This window comes from Triturus cristatus, chromosome 2_1 (assembly GCF_964204655.1).
Source record: "Triturus cristatus chromosome 2_1, aTriCri1.1, whole genome shotgun sequence".
Taxonomy (NCBI): domain Eukaryota; kingdom Metazoa; phylum Chordata; class Amphibia; order Caudata; family Salamandridae; genus Triturus; species Triturus cristatus.
This window is the reverse complement of record NC_140581.1, coordinates 372,331,833-372,350,730: the sequence shown is the minus strand read 5'-3', so window position 1 is coordinate 372,350,730 and position 18,898 is coordinate 372,331,833. Positions and strand designations below refer to the sequence as shown.

Here is an 18,898-nt window from a genome sequence, read left to right as displayed (position 1 = left end):
TATTTCCCCCCTGTGCGACTGGGAGTATTGGACTCGCCCATGTCTTGACAACACTACATAGAAGAAAATACAGCACCGAAATGAAACTTAGTGCATAAACCAACTCAAGCAAACGTCTCACATGTGTGGCCACTCACCTCTGCACTTTAAATTGCTTGAAAATGCTGCTCAAATCAGCAAGGAAGGGGGCCTGAATGAGTCCTATCATTCAAGCAAAAGAAACTGAGTGAAGAGCCAGCTGCCTTATATCTGTGGCCATCAGAGTGCGTGTCACGTGATAAGTCTGTGATTCGAGGTGGCCATGTTAAAATACCTCTGAACTTAAAACAATATTCGCGTAGCCAAATCTGCAAAGAACCAAATCTCAAAAACTTCCATCAAAATCCAAAAACATCCCACCGGGTTTGCCTTTCCTCTATAAAAATGTGCCCCCTGCATGCTGCATGCTTGAGTTTCGGTAACCACTTCTCATGTGAACAGCTCGCAGCACTTGGAGTCCATTTCGAATTGCAGATACCAGAGAATGTTCGTACATCTTCATTTCAGAATTTGTCAACATCAAAACATTTTGCACTATCAAAGCAATTATTCACCAGTGCATGATAGCTACCTCCAATATTAATATCAATTCCCACATTTCTTCCAGGTTATTTAATACAGAGATAGCTCTATGTAATTTCTCAATCCTTCTAGCTTCTTTCTTAGATAGTAGATTATACATAGGTGGGCCATTCAAATTGCGCTGTACAACATACAAAACTGACCAAAAATTTTTTTTGAATGTTTCAAACATTGATAGTGATCAACCAAAGGTGCATGTGAATAAATATACAGTGGTCAAACCCCTCAAGCTGTATCTTGCAACATAGGCCCCGAACAAGATGCTGCACGCAAGGTGCCACTCCTTTTTATTTAACACAATTTTAGTAAGTTCAGAGACACTTTAGCATGGCTGCCTCGAAACACAGGCTTATCACATGGCACACTGGTATGCTTCCCTGGCACTCAGATGGCCACAGATATAATCCGCCGGGCTCGTCATCCAGTTTGTTTTACTTGAATGACAGGACTCGGTTGGGCCTCCTATCTTGATAATTTGAGCAGTGGTTTTGAGCATGCAGGTGAGTGGTCACAAATGCGAGACGTTTTCTTGAGTGGGTTTATACACTAAGGGGGACATTATGATCGCCGACCGGCGGTGGCGATCCACCTGCCATCTTTCCCCGCCCACCCGCCATTTACCCCCCGCCATATTACAATGGCAGGGGGTACAGCGGCAGACAGAAAGACCGTCCGGCGCTTTACCGCTGGCCTGCCGTGCGGTCCTGGGCCATGTTATGGTGGCGGTGCCTAGCAGGCACCGCCCGTCATATTATGACGTGTGCGTATTTGGGCCTTTCCATGGCTGCGATGCCGCCATGGAAAGGCATGCGGTCTTTGGATTTGGGGGCCCGTTGCGGACCCCCGGGGTGTTGAGAGGGTGGGAGGTGCCCTTGGGGGGCATTCGCATGCACAAGGTGGCAAGCACCGCACGGTGCCTGTCACGTTGTGTATGTCAATGCACAACATGCAAGTTTTACATTGCGGCGGGTGCTGCTTACAGCACTGCCCAACACAATGTAAAAGATGCGGGATGCGACCGCCAGGGTGGCGGTCGCATCCTAATTGGCCCCACGGGACCGCCACACCTCTGGCGGTCAGTCCCGTGTTCCTTTACGGTGGCGGGCAGACAAAGTCCGTCCGCCATCGTAATGGGGCCCTAAGTTTTATTTTGGTGCTGCAATTGTTTGTAGCGGGACAATTACCAGTAGCAGACATAGTATTTTGCGCAGCTCAGGGTAAATAAGGAATTATGATGGGCTCAGCTCATTGCTCTTTTGGTAAACCGTGGATTACAGAGTATTGGATTTGCGTTATTATGCAGGGCCATGTGGGTGTCTTTCTTGGTGACTGCTTAACCACATGTGCTCTTTAGAAAGATCGTGGTGTCTTTTGGATTTGAAGGGACATTTAGTATTTTTTCCAGATAATGCTTGCCACTACTATTGTTTATTCTGCAGGTGGCTCGTGGAGAAGTTCTTTGAGCACCTCAACTATAGTGCGGTGGCATTTTCTTTACATACAGCACATGTTGGGTGCACAGTGGATTTTCTATTGATTATTTTAATTACTTTGGATATTTGTGATCGAATTAGCCCTAACGGCACGTATTTTGTGAGCGCATACAGGTATGAGATTGTGCAGTTAACGATCAACACATATTTATTTGTATGTTCTTCTATAGGAGATGTCTTCTTATCTTTCGCTTCTCTTCTGAGGAGGCCATAAATTGTCAAAGTCGAAATGCGTCAACTTGTTCCTGTGGTGGAGTCACTAATAAATACATTTAGCGGCACTGCAGTATTGGGACGACAAAGAGGAAATATCACGGAAGTGGTCTGATTGACTACCTCTGAGGGGGACTGTGTTATGAACTCATGATTTAGGCACCTCTAGTGGAAACTGTTCAGAAGAGACAAGTGAATACAAGACATTTTTATTGTTGTTTAAAGTATTCAACACATATGTGTTTTGTGGTATATGTTGTGTAAAAATGTACATATAAGTGTATTTAGGGAATGTGGAGTACTTTAGATGTAAAGAGTGATGGTCATATAAGTTCATTGATTGTAATAACATACTTGATTAAATCAGAATTTATGAGAATTAAGTGCCTTACTGTGGTGAATTGTTTGGATGTAATCAATCCCCATTATATACCATTTTCTATTGCTTATATGCTAACAATAAAGCAGTAACACCACAAAACAAAGCTATTGTTTCAGGCACTGTACATTTATGGAGGTGGCTTACGGGTACCCCAGCAAGGAATAATACTGGTATCCGGTTTACCTGTACTTAATCAAGAAAGCTGAATCATGTCAAAATTATATGGAGTGTTTGATGTTGAGAATAAAGCAGGGAATCCCCAAATGAATGGTATTAACAATGAATGTACTTACTTGTCACCCTGAAAAGCCATGTGAGAGAGGGCGGGGCTTGGAATGTGGCTTTCAGCTCTCACTGCCTAAACAGCCCAGTTATGTCAACTTAAGGGTAAGGAAAATATAAATGGGGTGGGGCCTATCTATCTATCTTATTGACCATTGTTTTCTAAGAAATATCCTCTGCCACCTTTAAAATACAAAAACAAGGGATTTTTGCTCATCTCGAGTATTCTGTGAGGATGCAAAACTCTACATGGACTGCAATTGGTTAGAGCCTCTACTAACACACTACTGTATTTAGGATTTTCCAACACACTCACTGTTCACTGTGTGATGTCAACTTGTTACCGGGTAATTGTGTGAAGAGTTCTGACATTATGACACATGGACATGGACATGTCTGCATGTAGGGGAAGAAAACTATTTTCTCATACTTTTGTGATGCTCCCTTAAGATTCTTTGGTATTTTTGCATTTCTCTACTGTTGCAGAGACTGGAGTGAGAATAGTAAATTTTAACCCTCCAAAGTCCAACACTTTACCTACTGTTGGGCTGACTGGAGTGGCGATAGTACATTTTACCCCTCCGGAGTCCAGTGCATTCCCTAGTGTTGGAGTAGGAAAAGTAAATCTAACTCCTCCGAAGTCCAACATTTTCTCTATTATTGTGGTGACTGAAGTAGGAATAGTAAATCTCACCCCCTACAAAGTCCAACACTTTCCCTAGTATTGCATAAACTAGAGTGGGAATTGTATATTTAATATTCTTAAACTCCAATAGTTTTCATAATTTTGTTTGTATGGATTGTTATAGCATTAATTACTCATTTTTTATAATTTATATTATCTGTTTTTATTTTTTACATTTGTTTTAAAGTTTATAGGTTTTTTGTAAATGTGTTTTTAGATTTTTTTAATTTTTAATATGTGTTTGTGTATTTATATAAGTATATTTTTATATATATTTTAAAATATGAGTTGAATATATTTAATTCACATTATATTACATTTATGTAATACATTATTTAACATTTGCTACTTTCAACTCTATACAGAAAAAAAATATTTTTGTCTATTTGTGGACGATGTTAGTGTCAACACTATTTTTTCCCCGATATTTCTGTGCTTACCATTATAATTATAGGAACACAATATATTGGTAAACGATATTTTTGACACAATATTTTTGTTTACCATGATATTGTGTCAGTGAACCAAATATGGTCCAATAAAATGTGTTCTAGCGCAAGTCTACAAATAAATATGCATTTACTCCAGTGGAAAGGTAAAATGTTATGTTATCATCAAAGTTCTATATTTTTAACTTGAGATCACTGTTACTGTCTAACAGATTTCATGTTCTGGCGATGTAGCTGATGAAAACCAAGGCCCTACTCAAAAGACCTAGTTGATAAGATTGTTTATCAATGGAGGCCTCTAACACTCTATGATTACAATTTTATGCCTACACATCTCCATATAACGTTAGTGAACTTCAGGGCCAAAATATGTAGCCCAAAGTTGGGCTACAAGAGAGAGAGGGAAACAGCAACACAGTATTTAACACCGACACAACAGTACATCTCATTGATCTTAAAAGTCTAACAACATGAAACGTGCAACTCATAGTACTGCTTCCAATAACCCGATTTAGGCAGAATTAGGCTTAGCAAAGGATCACATTGGGTCATACCTAACCAAAGAGCCTGAAGAGGGGACACCCCTTCTGCTCTGGCAGTCTGTTCCTTTTATTGACCAAAAAAGTCTTGTGTGCCTCCTGTTGGGAGAAAACGTGCACCTTGTCTCCCTGTCTGATGAGTAATTCAGCTGGAAATCAGAGAGCACCTGCAATGTCACTTGAAAATCACTCTTTTTTTTTAATACCTGCAGATCTTGCTTTCTCATTTGTGTGGAGCAGCTGAGATCTGGAACAGTAGGCACTCTGTTACCCTGAAACAACTAGTTATTTTTCGTATCTGCTGCTCTGGTCACTATTTCCCGTTATTCATAATCAGTGCAATCAGTGTACCCATTCAGGGCGTGCACTCACGAGAACTCTGGTTGGTAGTCACGTGGCTTTCAATATCTATATTTTGTCACTGATGTCCTGCCACATTTTTGGTTTTCAGATACTCCCACTTCACAGCAAACACCTCCCCTGCCTTAGCAGAAAATGAGGCCCAAGTATAATACCCAGTCTGATTTCGCTGAGTTTGGAAGTATATCCACTTTTAGTCTAAGCATGTAATCATAGAGAGAATGTAGCCTTCCATTTACTGATGTTTCATGGTCTCTTCCCTGGATTTATGTAGCCCGGTGTCAGTCAGCATATGAGGTCCAGTTTGGTTATTTCTTGTTTATCCAGTATTGGGGTATCTTTCATAGATTCACATGCCTGAATCATTCACCGTCGCCGAGGCGGGAGTCCCCGGTAAATAAAGAAGTAGTGCCAAAATGTTAGTAGTAGTAGTAGGCCCATAGAAAAAGGCCTAAAACCTATATCTTAGCAGCCTATCTACCTCATTATGCAAGAGGACCAAGAATTTTGGTAACAACCAATCAGACATAAGGACCCTTCTAGAACCCTCTCAGCAGAGCCAGTTCTCCTCAGATTTTCCTAGCACAAGTGGGAAGTAAACGTCCCAAAATATAGAGAACTGACTCTACGGGGAGGAGGGTGGGTGCATGTGAATCTATGAAAGATACCAATACTGGATAACTGTAGTTACAGGTAAGTAGCTTGTTTTCTTATCCAGTATTGGGGTATCTTTCATAGATCACATGCCTGAATCAGAATAGCGAGCAGTATACCAAGTATACCGTCGTTTGCGGATGGTGGGAGACTAGTGCTGATACTCCCCAATTGCATCGTTGACAAGAGGTATAAGAAAAACATCTTAAAATTCGAAACATGTAAGCTACAAAGAGAAAACAACATGTAAAGCAATAACCTTGAAAAATGCAACAATTCATCATTGTAAAACATTGCATTGTCATACTAAATGATATCAACATATTACATGTGAAAAGTATGAAAAAAGGTACCTGAAATTATCTCAAAGGAAAAGATGTCGCAGGACAGCTTGTCCGACTGCTGCATCGTCTTGATGCATAAATTGGAGGCAGTAATGTCTCGTAAAAGTGTGGACATTTTTCCATGTCGCAGCACGGCAGATATTCTCCAGAGTCACTCCAGCAAACAATGCTGTAGACACTGCTACTGTTCTCGTGGAATGGGCCTTGGGTTTCCGTACCAACGGCCTGTGAACTTTGTCATGACAGAAAAGGATTGTTGAGGCTATCCATCTGGCAATGGTGGATTTTGTCACTGCCTTTCCCAGGGACCAAGAATTTTGGTAACAACCAATCAGACACCAGCACCCTTCTAGTACCCTCTCAGCAGAGCCAGTTCTCCTTAGATTTTCACCGCACGTCGTGTGGAAGGGAGTCTCCCTGAGTGCCACTCAGTTTTTCAACTTTCTTCAGCATGTCTGATAAGAAGGCCTTGTTTAAGTCCTGCAGAACCTGCACCAGGAAGAGAGTCCATGTTGATGATCAACATTTGGACTGCATCTACTGCCTCTACCCCAAACATGAGGCAAATGATTGCAAGATTTGCCGCACCTTCCCTACCAAGACTCTTAGGGATAGGGAGGCGAGAGTGCTGTTGTGGCTGAAATCCTCTTTGGCTGAGGAGGATGACAGAGCCTCTACTTCTATCAAGAGAGCTAGATCATATGACAGCTCTTCCAGTGAAGGGAAGAAACGCCTAAATCTTCCTATTCTATTTCTGAATCAGCGCACTCTCCTCAGGATTCTGCTGTTAAGGACTCTAAGACGCAAACTGTGAGTAAAAGCCTTTCAAAATCTCTGGCTTTCTCTCCGTCTGCAATTTCTGTCACCTCTTCTGCTCCTTCATTGACGGAAACCATCTCGACGACGGCCATTACCTCTCCTATTCTGTCGACGAGGATTATTATCCTGTCAAAAAAGCCCGTCGTCGAGGTATCATCGACGAAGTCCTCGTCGACGAAGCCAGCATCGAACATATCGACGACGTCGACGTCGACGAAGCTTTCGTCGTCGAAGCGGGAAGTGTCGACGAAGATCTCGTCGTCGAAGGTCCCGTCGACAACGATTCCGCAAGCAAAAAGCCTGTCGACGTCGAGCCCGTCGACGAAGACCCCGTCGACGTCGAGCCTGTCAACGAAGACTCCGTCGACGTCGAGCCCGTCGAAGAAGACCCCGTCGACGATGATCCCATCGACGATAGCTCCGTCGACGTCGGCCACGGCGACGATGGACACTAAAAGCCTATTAACATCAAAAGTATCCACATCTACTACGATGCCAGGAGATTTACCTGTTCAGTCTTCGACATTTACAATGGCGCTCGCTCATTCCACTCCTATTTCCACCAGGAGTTTTCAACTGAAGACTTTTCAAAGGCATGATTGTAGCGATATTTCGCCGCTTACTCCCTCACATCTCCTAGAAACATATGTGCAGGGTGAGGATGATGACTATGAGGATGACGAGGACGAGGGGCCCTTTGGAGTTGCTCGCCATCCTTCTGAACTGCACATCAAGTGTCAAGATGACGAGGATGATGAGGAGGAGGACAATTATCAGGAGCATTACTATCAGGAAAACATTGTCGTCCCGCATCATAGACCTTACTACAAACAACCTCGTCAAAGTGAGATGTCACATCTGCCTCCGACTCTGATTCAAGACCTGCAAGCTATGCTTGCAGATTATAAACAGTGTTTTCCACCACAGCCAGTCATTCCACAGGTTCCGTTAACTGCGCCACAACCGGACCCATTGCCCTTGACTGAGGATCCAGTCCCAGCACCTCAACTGCCTGATCCTCCACAGGACCCGCGTCAGGCTCAAGATTCAACCTCTGACAAAGAATTCGAAGAGGGTGAACTACCAGATCCAGCAGATCCTTGGGATTCATATATAATCCCTATGCTTTCGCCACCTACCCCTCTACCATCTGATTCGCCCCCAGAGGATATAGGGGGATTTCATAACCTTATGCAGCGGGCTGCAACTAGGTTCCAGTTGCCGGTTACCATTGAAGAGTCCGACTGTCTTCTTCATGATTTTAAGGAGGAGTCAAGGAAGATCACAAGAGCTATCCCAATCATTGACTACATTTGGAAGGAAGGAGTCAAAATTATGAAAAACCCTGCATCAGTGCCAGCGGTGCTTCCACGGATAAAAAATACCGTGCTCCGGCCAATAGTCCTTCCTGCCTCATTGGCCATCCTCGGCCAGATTCGGTTATCTTACAGGCAGCCCAACAAAAATCTAAGATTCCGGCAGCACCTATTTCTACACCGCCGGATAGGGAGAGGTGACGCCTGGATTAAATTGGCAAGAAATTTTCCACGATGGCAGCTGCGTCCATCAGGGCAGCCAACTCGTTAGCGATAATAGGGCGTTATGACCGCCAGATGTGGTCAGAAATGGCAAGCTTTATTGAGCTCATTCCAGAGGACAACAGACAAGATGCTCGAAAGGTTTTGTTGGAGGGTGAGCGTGCAGCATCCGAGACTATCGACTGCGCTCTGGATATTGTAAATACTAATTTTCGACAGTTGGCTGGGGCAGCTGTTCTCAGACGCCAGGGTTGGCTTAAGGCCACCACCTTCAGACCAGAAGTCGAAACGAAAATATTGGATATGGCCTGTGATGGCGAATCATTGTTTGGAAAACATATAGATGACGCACTCCAAGCAATAAAGACCGATACCGATACCGCAAGATCCTTGGGCTCCTTGCAGTACAAACGCGGTACCTTTAGAGGAGCAAGAGGCCGTGGTTTTTCGTCCAGAGGAGGGTATCACACCCAACAGAATAGGTACCAGCCTCAGTATTGACAATCCTATCACTCTTCGTACAGACAAACCAACACGTCTGGTTTCTCTCGTCAAGGCGGACGAAAAAGGTCGCAGAATCAAGGAAGAGACACCACAAGGAAGCAATGATTTCTGCAGCGTGCCTTCCACTCCTTTTCCCCTCCCTGTGGGTGCGAAAATTTCAACTTTTGTGAACAAGTGGCAAGAAATTACGTCGGACCAGTGGGTTCTGGACCTGGATCGCAACGGTAATACCTTAGAGTTTGTCACTAAGCCACCCAACACACCACCCAAGGGACCCCCTCTCCCTCGTCTTTACTTACTATTCAAAGAAGCTTTAACGATGCTCCTCAAGAATGCAATCGAGAAGGTTCCTGCACTTCAAAAGGGGACGGGTTTCTATTCCCGCTTTTTTCTCATCAAGGAGAAATCAGGGGAGTGGCGTCCAATCTTAGACCTTCGCAATCTGAACAGATTCCTCAAGAAGCAGGGATTTCACATGGTCACTGGCAGAAATTCTAGGTTGTCTCAACGAGGGAGATTTTCTAGCTTCTTTGGATATGGAGGACGCTTACTTTCACATCCCAATACATCCGAAGCATCGCAAGTATCTTCGCTTCACAGTGGCTGGCGCCCATTATCAGTTCAAAGTGCTCCCGTTTGGGCTAAAATCTGCCCCAAGGATATTTACGAAGTGCCTAGCTCCCGTGGCAGCAGCGTTACGATCCCGTCCTTCGGAAAACTCAGTCAAGACTGCCGTGCCAACATCTCTTCGTCTGTTCCACTCTCTGGGGCTTACTGTGAACAGGAGCAAATCTCAGTTCCACCCAAGGCAGGTCCTTCATTTTCTGGGAGCTCTGCTAGATACCGTCCGCTGCAAGGCATTCTTATCTCACGAACGGCAGGTTCGTCTTCAAAAATTAGCAATCCTGATTTCCAAAAGAAGGTCAGTTTCTGTCCGGATGTTCGCGTTGCTCCTAGGGATGTGCTCCTCTGCAATACACCTCGTCCCTCTGGCACGGCTTCGGATGCGACCCTTGCAGGAGGAGTTACACCTTCAGTGGCAGCAGGCTCTGGGTTCCTTCGACGACATCCTCAGAGATACTCCAGGCATGAAGAGCGCTCTAGGTTGGTGGTCCCACATACCCAACTTAGCAAAAGGGCTCACTTTCATACAGAAGGTTCCAGACTTTGTCCTCACTACGGATGCTTCCATGGAAGGATGGGGAGGTCATCTCCAAGACTTACAGATACAGGGGAAATGGTCTCCAGAGTACAAGAACAAGCACATCAACAGCCTAGAATTGCGAGCAATTTTCCTGTCTCTGCAAGCTTTCTTTCCAAGGATTGCAGGTTCTTCAGTTCTGGTTTGGACCGACAACACCACCAGCATGTTTTACGTGAACAAGCAAGGAGGGACAAGATCAGCAACTCTATCCACAGAGGCTCAGGAGTTGTGGGAATGGGTCACACTCCACAACATAACCATCAGAGCAGAACATGTCAGGGGTCTCTGCAATACGTTAGCGGACACGCTCAGCAGATCCCAATCGGATTGCCACGAATGGGAGCTAGAGCAAGCTCAAGTGCTCAGAGTATTCAGAGCTTGGGGCACACCAACACTGGATTTGTTCACCACAAAAGAAAACAAGAAATGCCGCTTTTATGCCAGCAGATACCCTAAACAGGGGTCAAGGGGGAATGCCCTGTCCATGCGATAGTCAGGGATTTGTGCTTACGCTTTTCCCCCGATACCTCTAATACCGAGAGTCATACGCAAGATGAAGTTGGAGGGCTGTCGACTCATCTTGATTGCACCCAGATGGCCACGCCAGTACTGGTTTCAGGAGCTTCAATTATTATCCCAGGACCAGCCGATCCGTCTTCTCCCGACGTCCACAATGCTGGCAAGGAACAGAGATCAGGTTCTCCACCCAGACCCTCAGTCCCTACATTTACACGCATGGCTCCTGACTTCTTAGAATTTAAGGACCTGGATGTCCCTCAAGACTTTAGGGATATATTAACGAAATCAAGAGCTCACAGCACGATAAAAACTTACCGTCTAAAATGGAAAGGGTTTTGCTGTTGGTGTGAAACAAACCAAGTTCACCCGGTGGAAGCTCCTGCAGAACAGATCCTCCCTTATTTGTTACATCTAGAAAGATCTGGGCTTTCTTTCCCTTCAGTCAAAGTCCATTTAGCTGCACTTTCCAGATAAAGAAAAGGTGCTCATCCTCTTTAATTAAGCAGTTTATGAAAGGGCTTTTCCGGGAGTTTCCTCCGATCAGACTTCCGCCACCGGAGTGGGAACTCAACACAGTCTTAATGCAATTAATGAAGTATCCATTCGAACCTATCCACAAGGCGGATCTCAAATTCCTTACCTGGAAAGTTGCCTTACTTCTGGCCTTAACATCAGCTAGACGAGTGAGTGAAATTCAGGCGTTCACTGTAAAGGAACCTTTTCTACACTTCACTCAAGACTACGTGCACCTCCGAACTAATCCGACTTTTATCCCTAAGGTGCCGTCACAGTTTCATCTTAATGAACCGGTGAAGTTAAAAACTTTCTTTCCTAGTCCATCTACTCCAGTGGAGCGAGCCTTTCACTCTCTCGATATCAAGAGATGTCTTAAATTCTATCTTCAAAAAACAAAGAACCTTAGAAAGTCCGACCAATTGTTCGTGGCGTATGGTCAAACTACCCTGGGAAAGGCAGTGACAAAATCCACCATTGCCAGATGGATAGCCTCAAAAATCCTTTTCTGTCATGACAAAGCTCACAGGCCGTTGGTACGGAAACCCAAGGCCCATTCCACGAGAACAGTAGCAGCGTCTACAGCATTGTTTGCTGGAGTGACTGGAGAATATCTGCCGTGCTGCGACATGGAAAAATGTCCACACTTTTACGAGACATTACTGCCTCCAATCTACGCATCAAGACGATGCAGCAGTCGGACAAGCTGTCCTGCGACATCTTTTCCTTTGAGATAATTTCAGGTACCTTTTTTCATACTTTTCACATGTAATATGTTGATATCTTTTAGTATGACAATGCAATGTTTTACAATGATGAATTGTTGCATTTTTCAAGGTTATTGCTTTACATGTTGTTTTCTCTTTGTAGCTTACATGTTTCGAATTTTAAGATGTTTTTCTTATACCTCTTGTCAACGAGTTGTGGATGCAATTGGGGAGTATCAGCACTAGTCTCCCACCATCCGCAAACGACTGTATACTTGGTATACTGCTCGCTATTCTGATTCAGGCATGTTAATCTATGAAAGATACCCCAATACTGGATAAGAAAACAAGTTACTTACCTGTAACTACAGTTATCCAGTATTGGTATCTTTCATAGATTCACATGCACCCACCCTCCTCCCCGTAGAGTCAGTTCTCTATATTTTGGGACGTTTACTTCCCACTTGTGCTAGGAAAATCTGAGGAGAACTGGCTCTGCTGAGAGGGTTCTAGAAGGGTGCTGGTGTCTGATTGGTTGTTACCAAAATTCTTGGTCCTTTTGCATAATGAGGTAGATAGGCTGCTAAGCTATAGGCTTTAGGCCTTTTTCTTTGGGCCTACTACTACTACTAACATTTTGGCACTACTTCTTTATTTACCGGGGACTCCCGTCTCGGCGACGGGGAATGATTCAGGCATGTGAATCTATGAAAGATACCAATACTGGATAACTGTAGTTACAGGTAAGTAACTTGTTTTCTTACTTCTGATTATGCAGGCTTTCATTTATTTCAGTTCTTATTCCACAGAGACTATCATATCCTCTATGTAGTCCAAAGAAGGTTTTAAATCATGGAGCTTAGAAGGGTCGCTCAGTGAGAATAACCAGTGTCACTTGAGTCAACTAACTCATGCTCTTCGTTGAGGAGATCTTGAGATACATTGGGCCTATTGGAGAAAAAGTCTTGATTAACTTTGGAAACGTTTTGTTTATTTTTAGGGGTATTGGGAGTAACCAAGACATAGAAGTTCCTCTCTAAGACAGACCCACTGCTCCACTCACAAACAGTCTTCATCCAGTTCTCTTCCTGGATGCTGTAGAACCCATTTTAGCAGAACTCTCTCTCCTCTTCTTTGGTGTCACTGCTGATTTGACAGGCAGGTCTCGATGCCCAGGCCCGATTAATCCGGCAGCTAGAGTATCTGGCCCACCATTTCATCAAAGGAGGGAAGCTTCAAGAGCTGGCCTCCTTTACTCAAACAGGGAAGCTCTCAGCACCCAAAAAGACCTGGTGAGAAGCCATCTTCTAATGGCAGAAGAGGATGGGGGCTTCCCTCATCAAAACTCCTCATTCCAAAGTGAGTTACTGACATCTGTACATCACACACCGCTACCACACATGGATGGACACTCTTCCATGCCTGCATTGTAGCACAGTCAAAGGAGAACAGTGCTAGAGCAAACAGGAATGATGTTCGCACAAAATATTTTAAATGAATGAAAATATTTTTACCTGATGAAGATTTACTTACTGTTACACGGATTTTCATTGCAACAAAACTGGTTTACTGCAGTTCAGTATGTAATTCTCTTCTGTAAAAGCTGCTAAAAAACTTTCCAATGCTCCGGAATAATAGGTCACACTTAGGCCCTCCTTACGATGACCGTTGCGGGACCATAGGTCAGCAGTTCCACATTTCCAATTAGTATGCGACCGCACATAGTGTGGTGAGAAACTTCAATTTTTTAATAGGAGCTTGAGTGGTGGACTGAGAACGCCCGCAGCACAAGCTCCCATTGAAAAATTTAAGTTGGTAAACATCCCTGCACCGTGTGCCTGCCACCATAGTCCAGGCCCAAATGCTGAGGGCCAGGGGAAAGAGGCCCTACTAGGGGCCCCCAAAGTCAGTTTCTGACAGCCAATCCATGTCAGAAAGGCCTACATGGATACGCTGTCGAAAACCGACATCATAATCCTGATGGCGGTAACGCCGTCCTTAAAAGATTATCGTGCCTTTCCAACTAACCGAAGGGCTCCTTGAGCCCGTCGCAACCACGTCAGATTCCCCCGCCAGTTTAAACTCTGACCGCCGTCATCCTAATGCAGCGGTTGGACTTTAAACCTACCCACTTTAAACCTACATTGTTGGGTGGAGAGCCTCTGACCAGTGGTCGGACGCTTTCCGACCGACATCGTAATGAGGGAGGACCTTAGTTTTGAGTCCTGGTAGATTTCCGCCCTTTATAACTATACTGCACAGGTTACATTTTTTCCAATTCATGATTGCAAGTGTTGCCTAGTCATTGTGATGAGGCACCGTGTTTTTTTAAAATGACAAAGCACCAATTTGTATAAGGAAAAGTTGACAGAAAGGCATATCCCATCAACACAGCTCAGGTAAGTGCAAGAAAATATAGGTGAATGGCATCCGTTTGGTTCAAAACCTGTAAAGGTTCTGCTTTTTGCTTCCAAAAACTGTTCTAATCTTCCGCTGGGCCAATTACTTTGGACTTGCCTATCATTCAAGCATAAACATACTCATCTTTTGGGAGGCAAGGGGCTTGGCTGCTGACATCCACCTTTCTAATACTTATTACAGTCTCTGACACCGGGCTCCTTGGGTTTTTCCAGCGTTTTAACTGCCCGGGCCTGATTTATTTGCTCTGTTCAACATGGAATGCTTTCAGAGGAGAGAAGAAGGGATAGGACAGCAGATTATGACGTCTGAATAACTAAAGAGCACAGCGTCACTGGTGATATGGAGGTAAAGGCAACACCTCACCACCTCTCCCTCCCATGGGACAGGGATGGAACAAGCTGGTGTCCAGCAGAGAGAGAGGAGGCTAACGTATCACTGGCCTGATTGTGAGAGGTGTCTGTTTGCCTAAGCACACACCATCACACTACTGAAGTGGTTGGAGGCATCTCACAGACTTTTCAGTATATGTCAGCTGAACGAGGCTTAGCCATGGGGCCTGGATGCTGGAGTAAGCAGGTAAACTCTCTCTGAAGTGTACAGGGTTAGCTAGCAGACCATACTGAGTCTAGCTGCAGATTCACTGCGGCAAGGTGACTTATGCATTACATGATGGCAGAAAAGCACCAAAGAAGAGAAAAGAGAAACATTGTTCATCGTCAAAAAGAAGTGAGTGCTCATAATGATTGTGGCGCAGCAGCTGGGAACTTGGCAGAGTGTCAACGAGAAATTATGGCAGCACTAGAAATGATTTAAAAAAAGCTTGACTACTTGGAAAAGATATCAGCAATAAGTGAATCTCACTTGGAATATATGGAGACTAAGGTGACAGGAGTGAAGCCTTTTATGGGCATACTAGGTATGAAAGTGCAGCAGATGGGGAGCTGAATAGGCCTGGAAAAAGTTGAGCTAGGTGAAACAATAAGATTTTTAAGATAATATGTTAATGGTACAAGTCCCCTACAAGGTCTCCTGTGAACCACAGATGATAGTGATGATAGTATAATCATCATGGTCCTCAAAGACTCCTTATTGAAAAAAGTGGAATCTTGAAACATAACCTAAGAGTGAAAGATGGGGAAATTAGCTTTTCCAGTCCACCACAGCAACTCAAGTCAGAAAGAAAGAGTGCTAGTTGACAAAAATGAACTCCTAGACATTAGTGTCCCATCCTCTTTGTGGTTTTTAGCACTTTTGAAGAGAAAGCACGATTCCAAATTGTAAATTTTCATGCGATTGGAGACAGTCCCGGCTGTACTGGATCACATAAACAAGGCAAAGGGATAGTGACATGATGTGATGGCAAGAGTGTTGGTCAATACCCAATTAGGCTGTTAACACCACTTGAACCTTTGCGTAGGCCTATGTGGCTATACAGGGAGGGTGGAGAATTTTGTTTTGTGGACTGATGTTGCCTTATAATTTTTTTTACCCCTCTTGTTAGTTCCTGTTGATGCAGAACCCTCTTGGAGCCATCCTTGCCTTACTACCTCTGCCGCATTCTTTCCCTTTTTCCAATGATTACACATTACATGTTACTCTGTAGAGACGGCTCGCATTGTCATTTGAAGTGGTATTCTTAGATAAAAATGCTGTGAGGAAAGATTAATTATTTGCTGCAATACCAGCAATTCAAGACTATTATCGTTTGTTCCGTCCTTCCAAGATTTTTTGTTTTGTGGCTTGCTGACCTTAGCATAGCCTAGTTTGCTATTAATATTAAGTGATTTAAGAATAAAAAGATATCTTCCTGTGTAGAATATACTGGGATACGAATGAGAGGCTAAATGAACTTTGTCAATCATGTGTGATCCATGAACAGCCTCAATAATATTCCTTGACTAGCTGTGGGTTTCATATAACTATTCGGTCAGTTGATGGTGAGGTAAGACGAGGTGTTTTAGTCACCTCAGCCACCAACTGAATCAAGAGTAACTGCCACTCCTAGAGAAACCCTAACACGGCCTGATTACGATGGCGGACGGACTTAAGTCCGTCCGCGATTGTCACGGGCATTGGGACCGGCTGCCAGTATGGCGGTAGTCGCGCGAGTGCAATCACAATGTGACCGCCACTGTGGCTGTCACATTGTGTATTTTTACCATTGCGGTGGGTGCTGCTGGTTGCAGCACCCGCCGCAATGGTAAAAATGCAAGTTTTGCATTTCCCTGCACTACGTGGTGTGCACCACGCGGCTCCTGCCACATGGTGCAGGGAAATGTTGGGGGGGGCACCTTTGGCGCCCCCCAAGTACAAAACTTGAGTGTCCTTGCTGAAGGGGGGCCCGCTACCGTCCCCCAAAGTACATCCCCGCCAGCCTGTGAATGGCAATTGAACCTCCATATACAGGATAGTGGGATGCAGCATCCTAATCTGGCGGACGGTTCCTGCTAGGCACCGCCACCATTTTGTGGATGCAGGGTGAGTCCAACAGGCAATCGTAACGATTGCCTGTGGCGGACCCATGGCGGATGGAATTCCCGTCTGCCAGTAATCCGCCCGCCATCCTTATCTGGCGGGCGGAGAATGGCGGCACGATGGCGGTGAATTCACTGCTATCCTAATCAGCCCCATTGTTTTTTAGAATGTAGTGCCCTAGAGAGGATTCACAGGCAAGAGCTTTCCCTCAAGAGCACATTAGCACATTGGAACACTACAATTTGTGTCTTTGTATTGCAGCCATTGCAATACAGTTTTAACTTCGCACTGATGTGAAGTCCCTCCTCTATTGAGAATTTGTTTTAGTTTTCGATTGTGAACTAAGGCTAAACACTGACATAGTCTTGCTTCTAATGAAGTAGCTGCATGTGAAGAGATCACAAACATCTAACTATGGACTTTAGTAGTAACAGAAGAACAAAACAAGAATGGCTGAATAAACAGGAAAGATATTTGCTGGGGAAATCAAGTTTCTAGTTCCTATTTTTATCTCATTTTTAGGGGTGGCTCGAAGGCTGTGTTAGTCTGCTGAGAAATGGTGCCAAGCAGAATATCCCCGATAAGAATGGGAGATTGCCACTGCATGCTGCAACTGCAGAGTCTGATGTGAGGTATGTTTTCTCTGTTTATTTTTGTTGATTTTGAAAGAGTTAACTTTTTAAGCATATAGCACATATGTTACAATCCGACATCATCCATTTTTACATAGCCGTTTTGATCATCAGAATAAAGACCTCTTGTTATGGTATAATGCTGTTATTTCAATCCAGAATCGTTTTGCAGGGTATGTAATGGTGGTTATATGCCCTGAATATGCTTTGAAAGTTACTAAGCTCGACATTGACCAATACACCGCCTAAAGGAACATACCATATAATACCAGTCCTGTCCAGGCTCTAATATAAAAGACGCACAGAAAGAGCACCTTAAAATCTACTCAACCAGAGAAGTGAGAACATTAATATAGCACAACAGATTATTGATGAGCCCTGAAGAAGTCCTATAATAGGACGAAACGTGTTGGCTACTTGTGAAGAAAAAAGCACAAAGAATAAAGAAATGTGTGAATAATCTCATTTGGTGGAATTGATTTTCTTGTCATTAATGTGTGCGGATCAGACCAATTTTGTAAACATTTTTGATGTGAAATTTACTTTCACACATTGAGAAACTATGGGGTCTTGTTTCTCTTGATCATCGCACCAAATGTTAATAATTTCCCGAGACAAAAATAAGTACGGTTTCATATCCAAGACCTCTTTTGTAAATCACGCACAGGAGGCCCTGTAGGGCCCCCTTTGTTTCCTCTCGGCCACGTTGTACATGGAAGAGGAACCTCCATGACACCACCGGCAGAGTGGAAACTCGTAATATGCTTGGTGGGACCACGGCTGTCATGCCAAGCATATTGTGGCCTCTGACCGCCGCGTCACCTCCAGGGAACGGCGGTTCCAGGGCGGTCCGACCACCCAACTCGTAATCGGTCAGTCTGACCGCCAGTGTGGCTGCACCGCCACCGCTGCACCCCCGCAAGTCTGGCGGTCCTCGGACTGCCAGACTTGTAATTCGGCCTTTAGTGTCTAAATCCTTCCCCAAAATGATTTAGATTGGAGTGTGAATAGCAAATGGAATCCCTTTAGTGCCCAACATCTTCCCTAGAATGGGTTAGATTGGAGTAGGAATATTAAATGTAACCCCTTTATTGTCCAACACCCTCCTTAAAATGGTGTAGATTGGAATGGGAATAGTAAATCTAACCCGTTTAGTGTTCATCACCTTTCCAAACATGGTTTAGAGTGAAGAGCGAAATTAAATGTAACCCCTTTAGTGTCCAATACCTTCCCCAAAATGGTTTACTTTGGAGTGTGAATAGTACGTCTAACCCCCTTTAGTGTGGAACAAACACCATGTCCGAAATTGTTTCTGTTAGAGTTAAAAGAGAAAATGTTATCCTTTTAGTGTGAAGCACCTTTTTCAAAATGGTTTGTAGTTTGTTCTTGTATATAGCTTGTAGTTTTTTACAATGCATATAAAGGGTTTTATATATTTTTTATTTATTTATGTATTGTATTTATTTCATTGATTGCACATTTTTATTTTTGATACATACTTTTTTTTGCAAAGGAATAATAAATCACATGTTACAGTGGTACGA

General features: G+C 44.0%; 1 protein-coding gene across 1 annotated transcript in view; it reads left to right on the top strand.

The window, feature by feature from the left end:
- ANKRD55 (ankyrin repeat domain 55) overlaps nucleotides 1-18,898 on the top strand; it is a 1,118,826-nt gene that overhangs the window by 371,094 nt on the left and 728,834 nt on the right. The window contains exon 4 of the mRNA XM_085640726.1: nucleotides 17,245-17,354. Coding sequence (XP_085496852.1) covers nucleotides 17,245-17,354 — 110 coding nt within the window. The remainder of the gene's footprint in view (nucleotides 1-17,244; nucleotides 17,355-18,898) is intronic.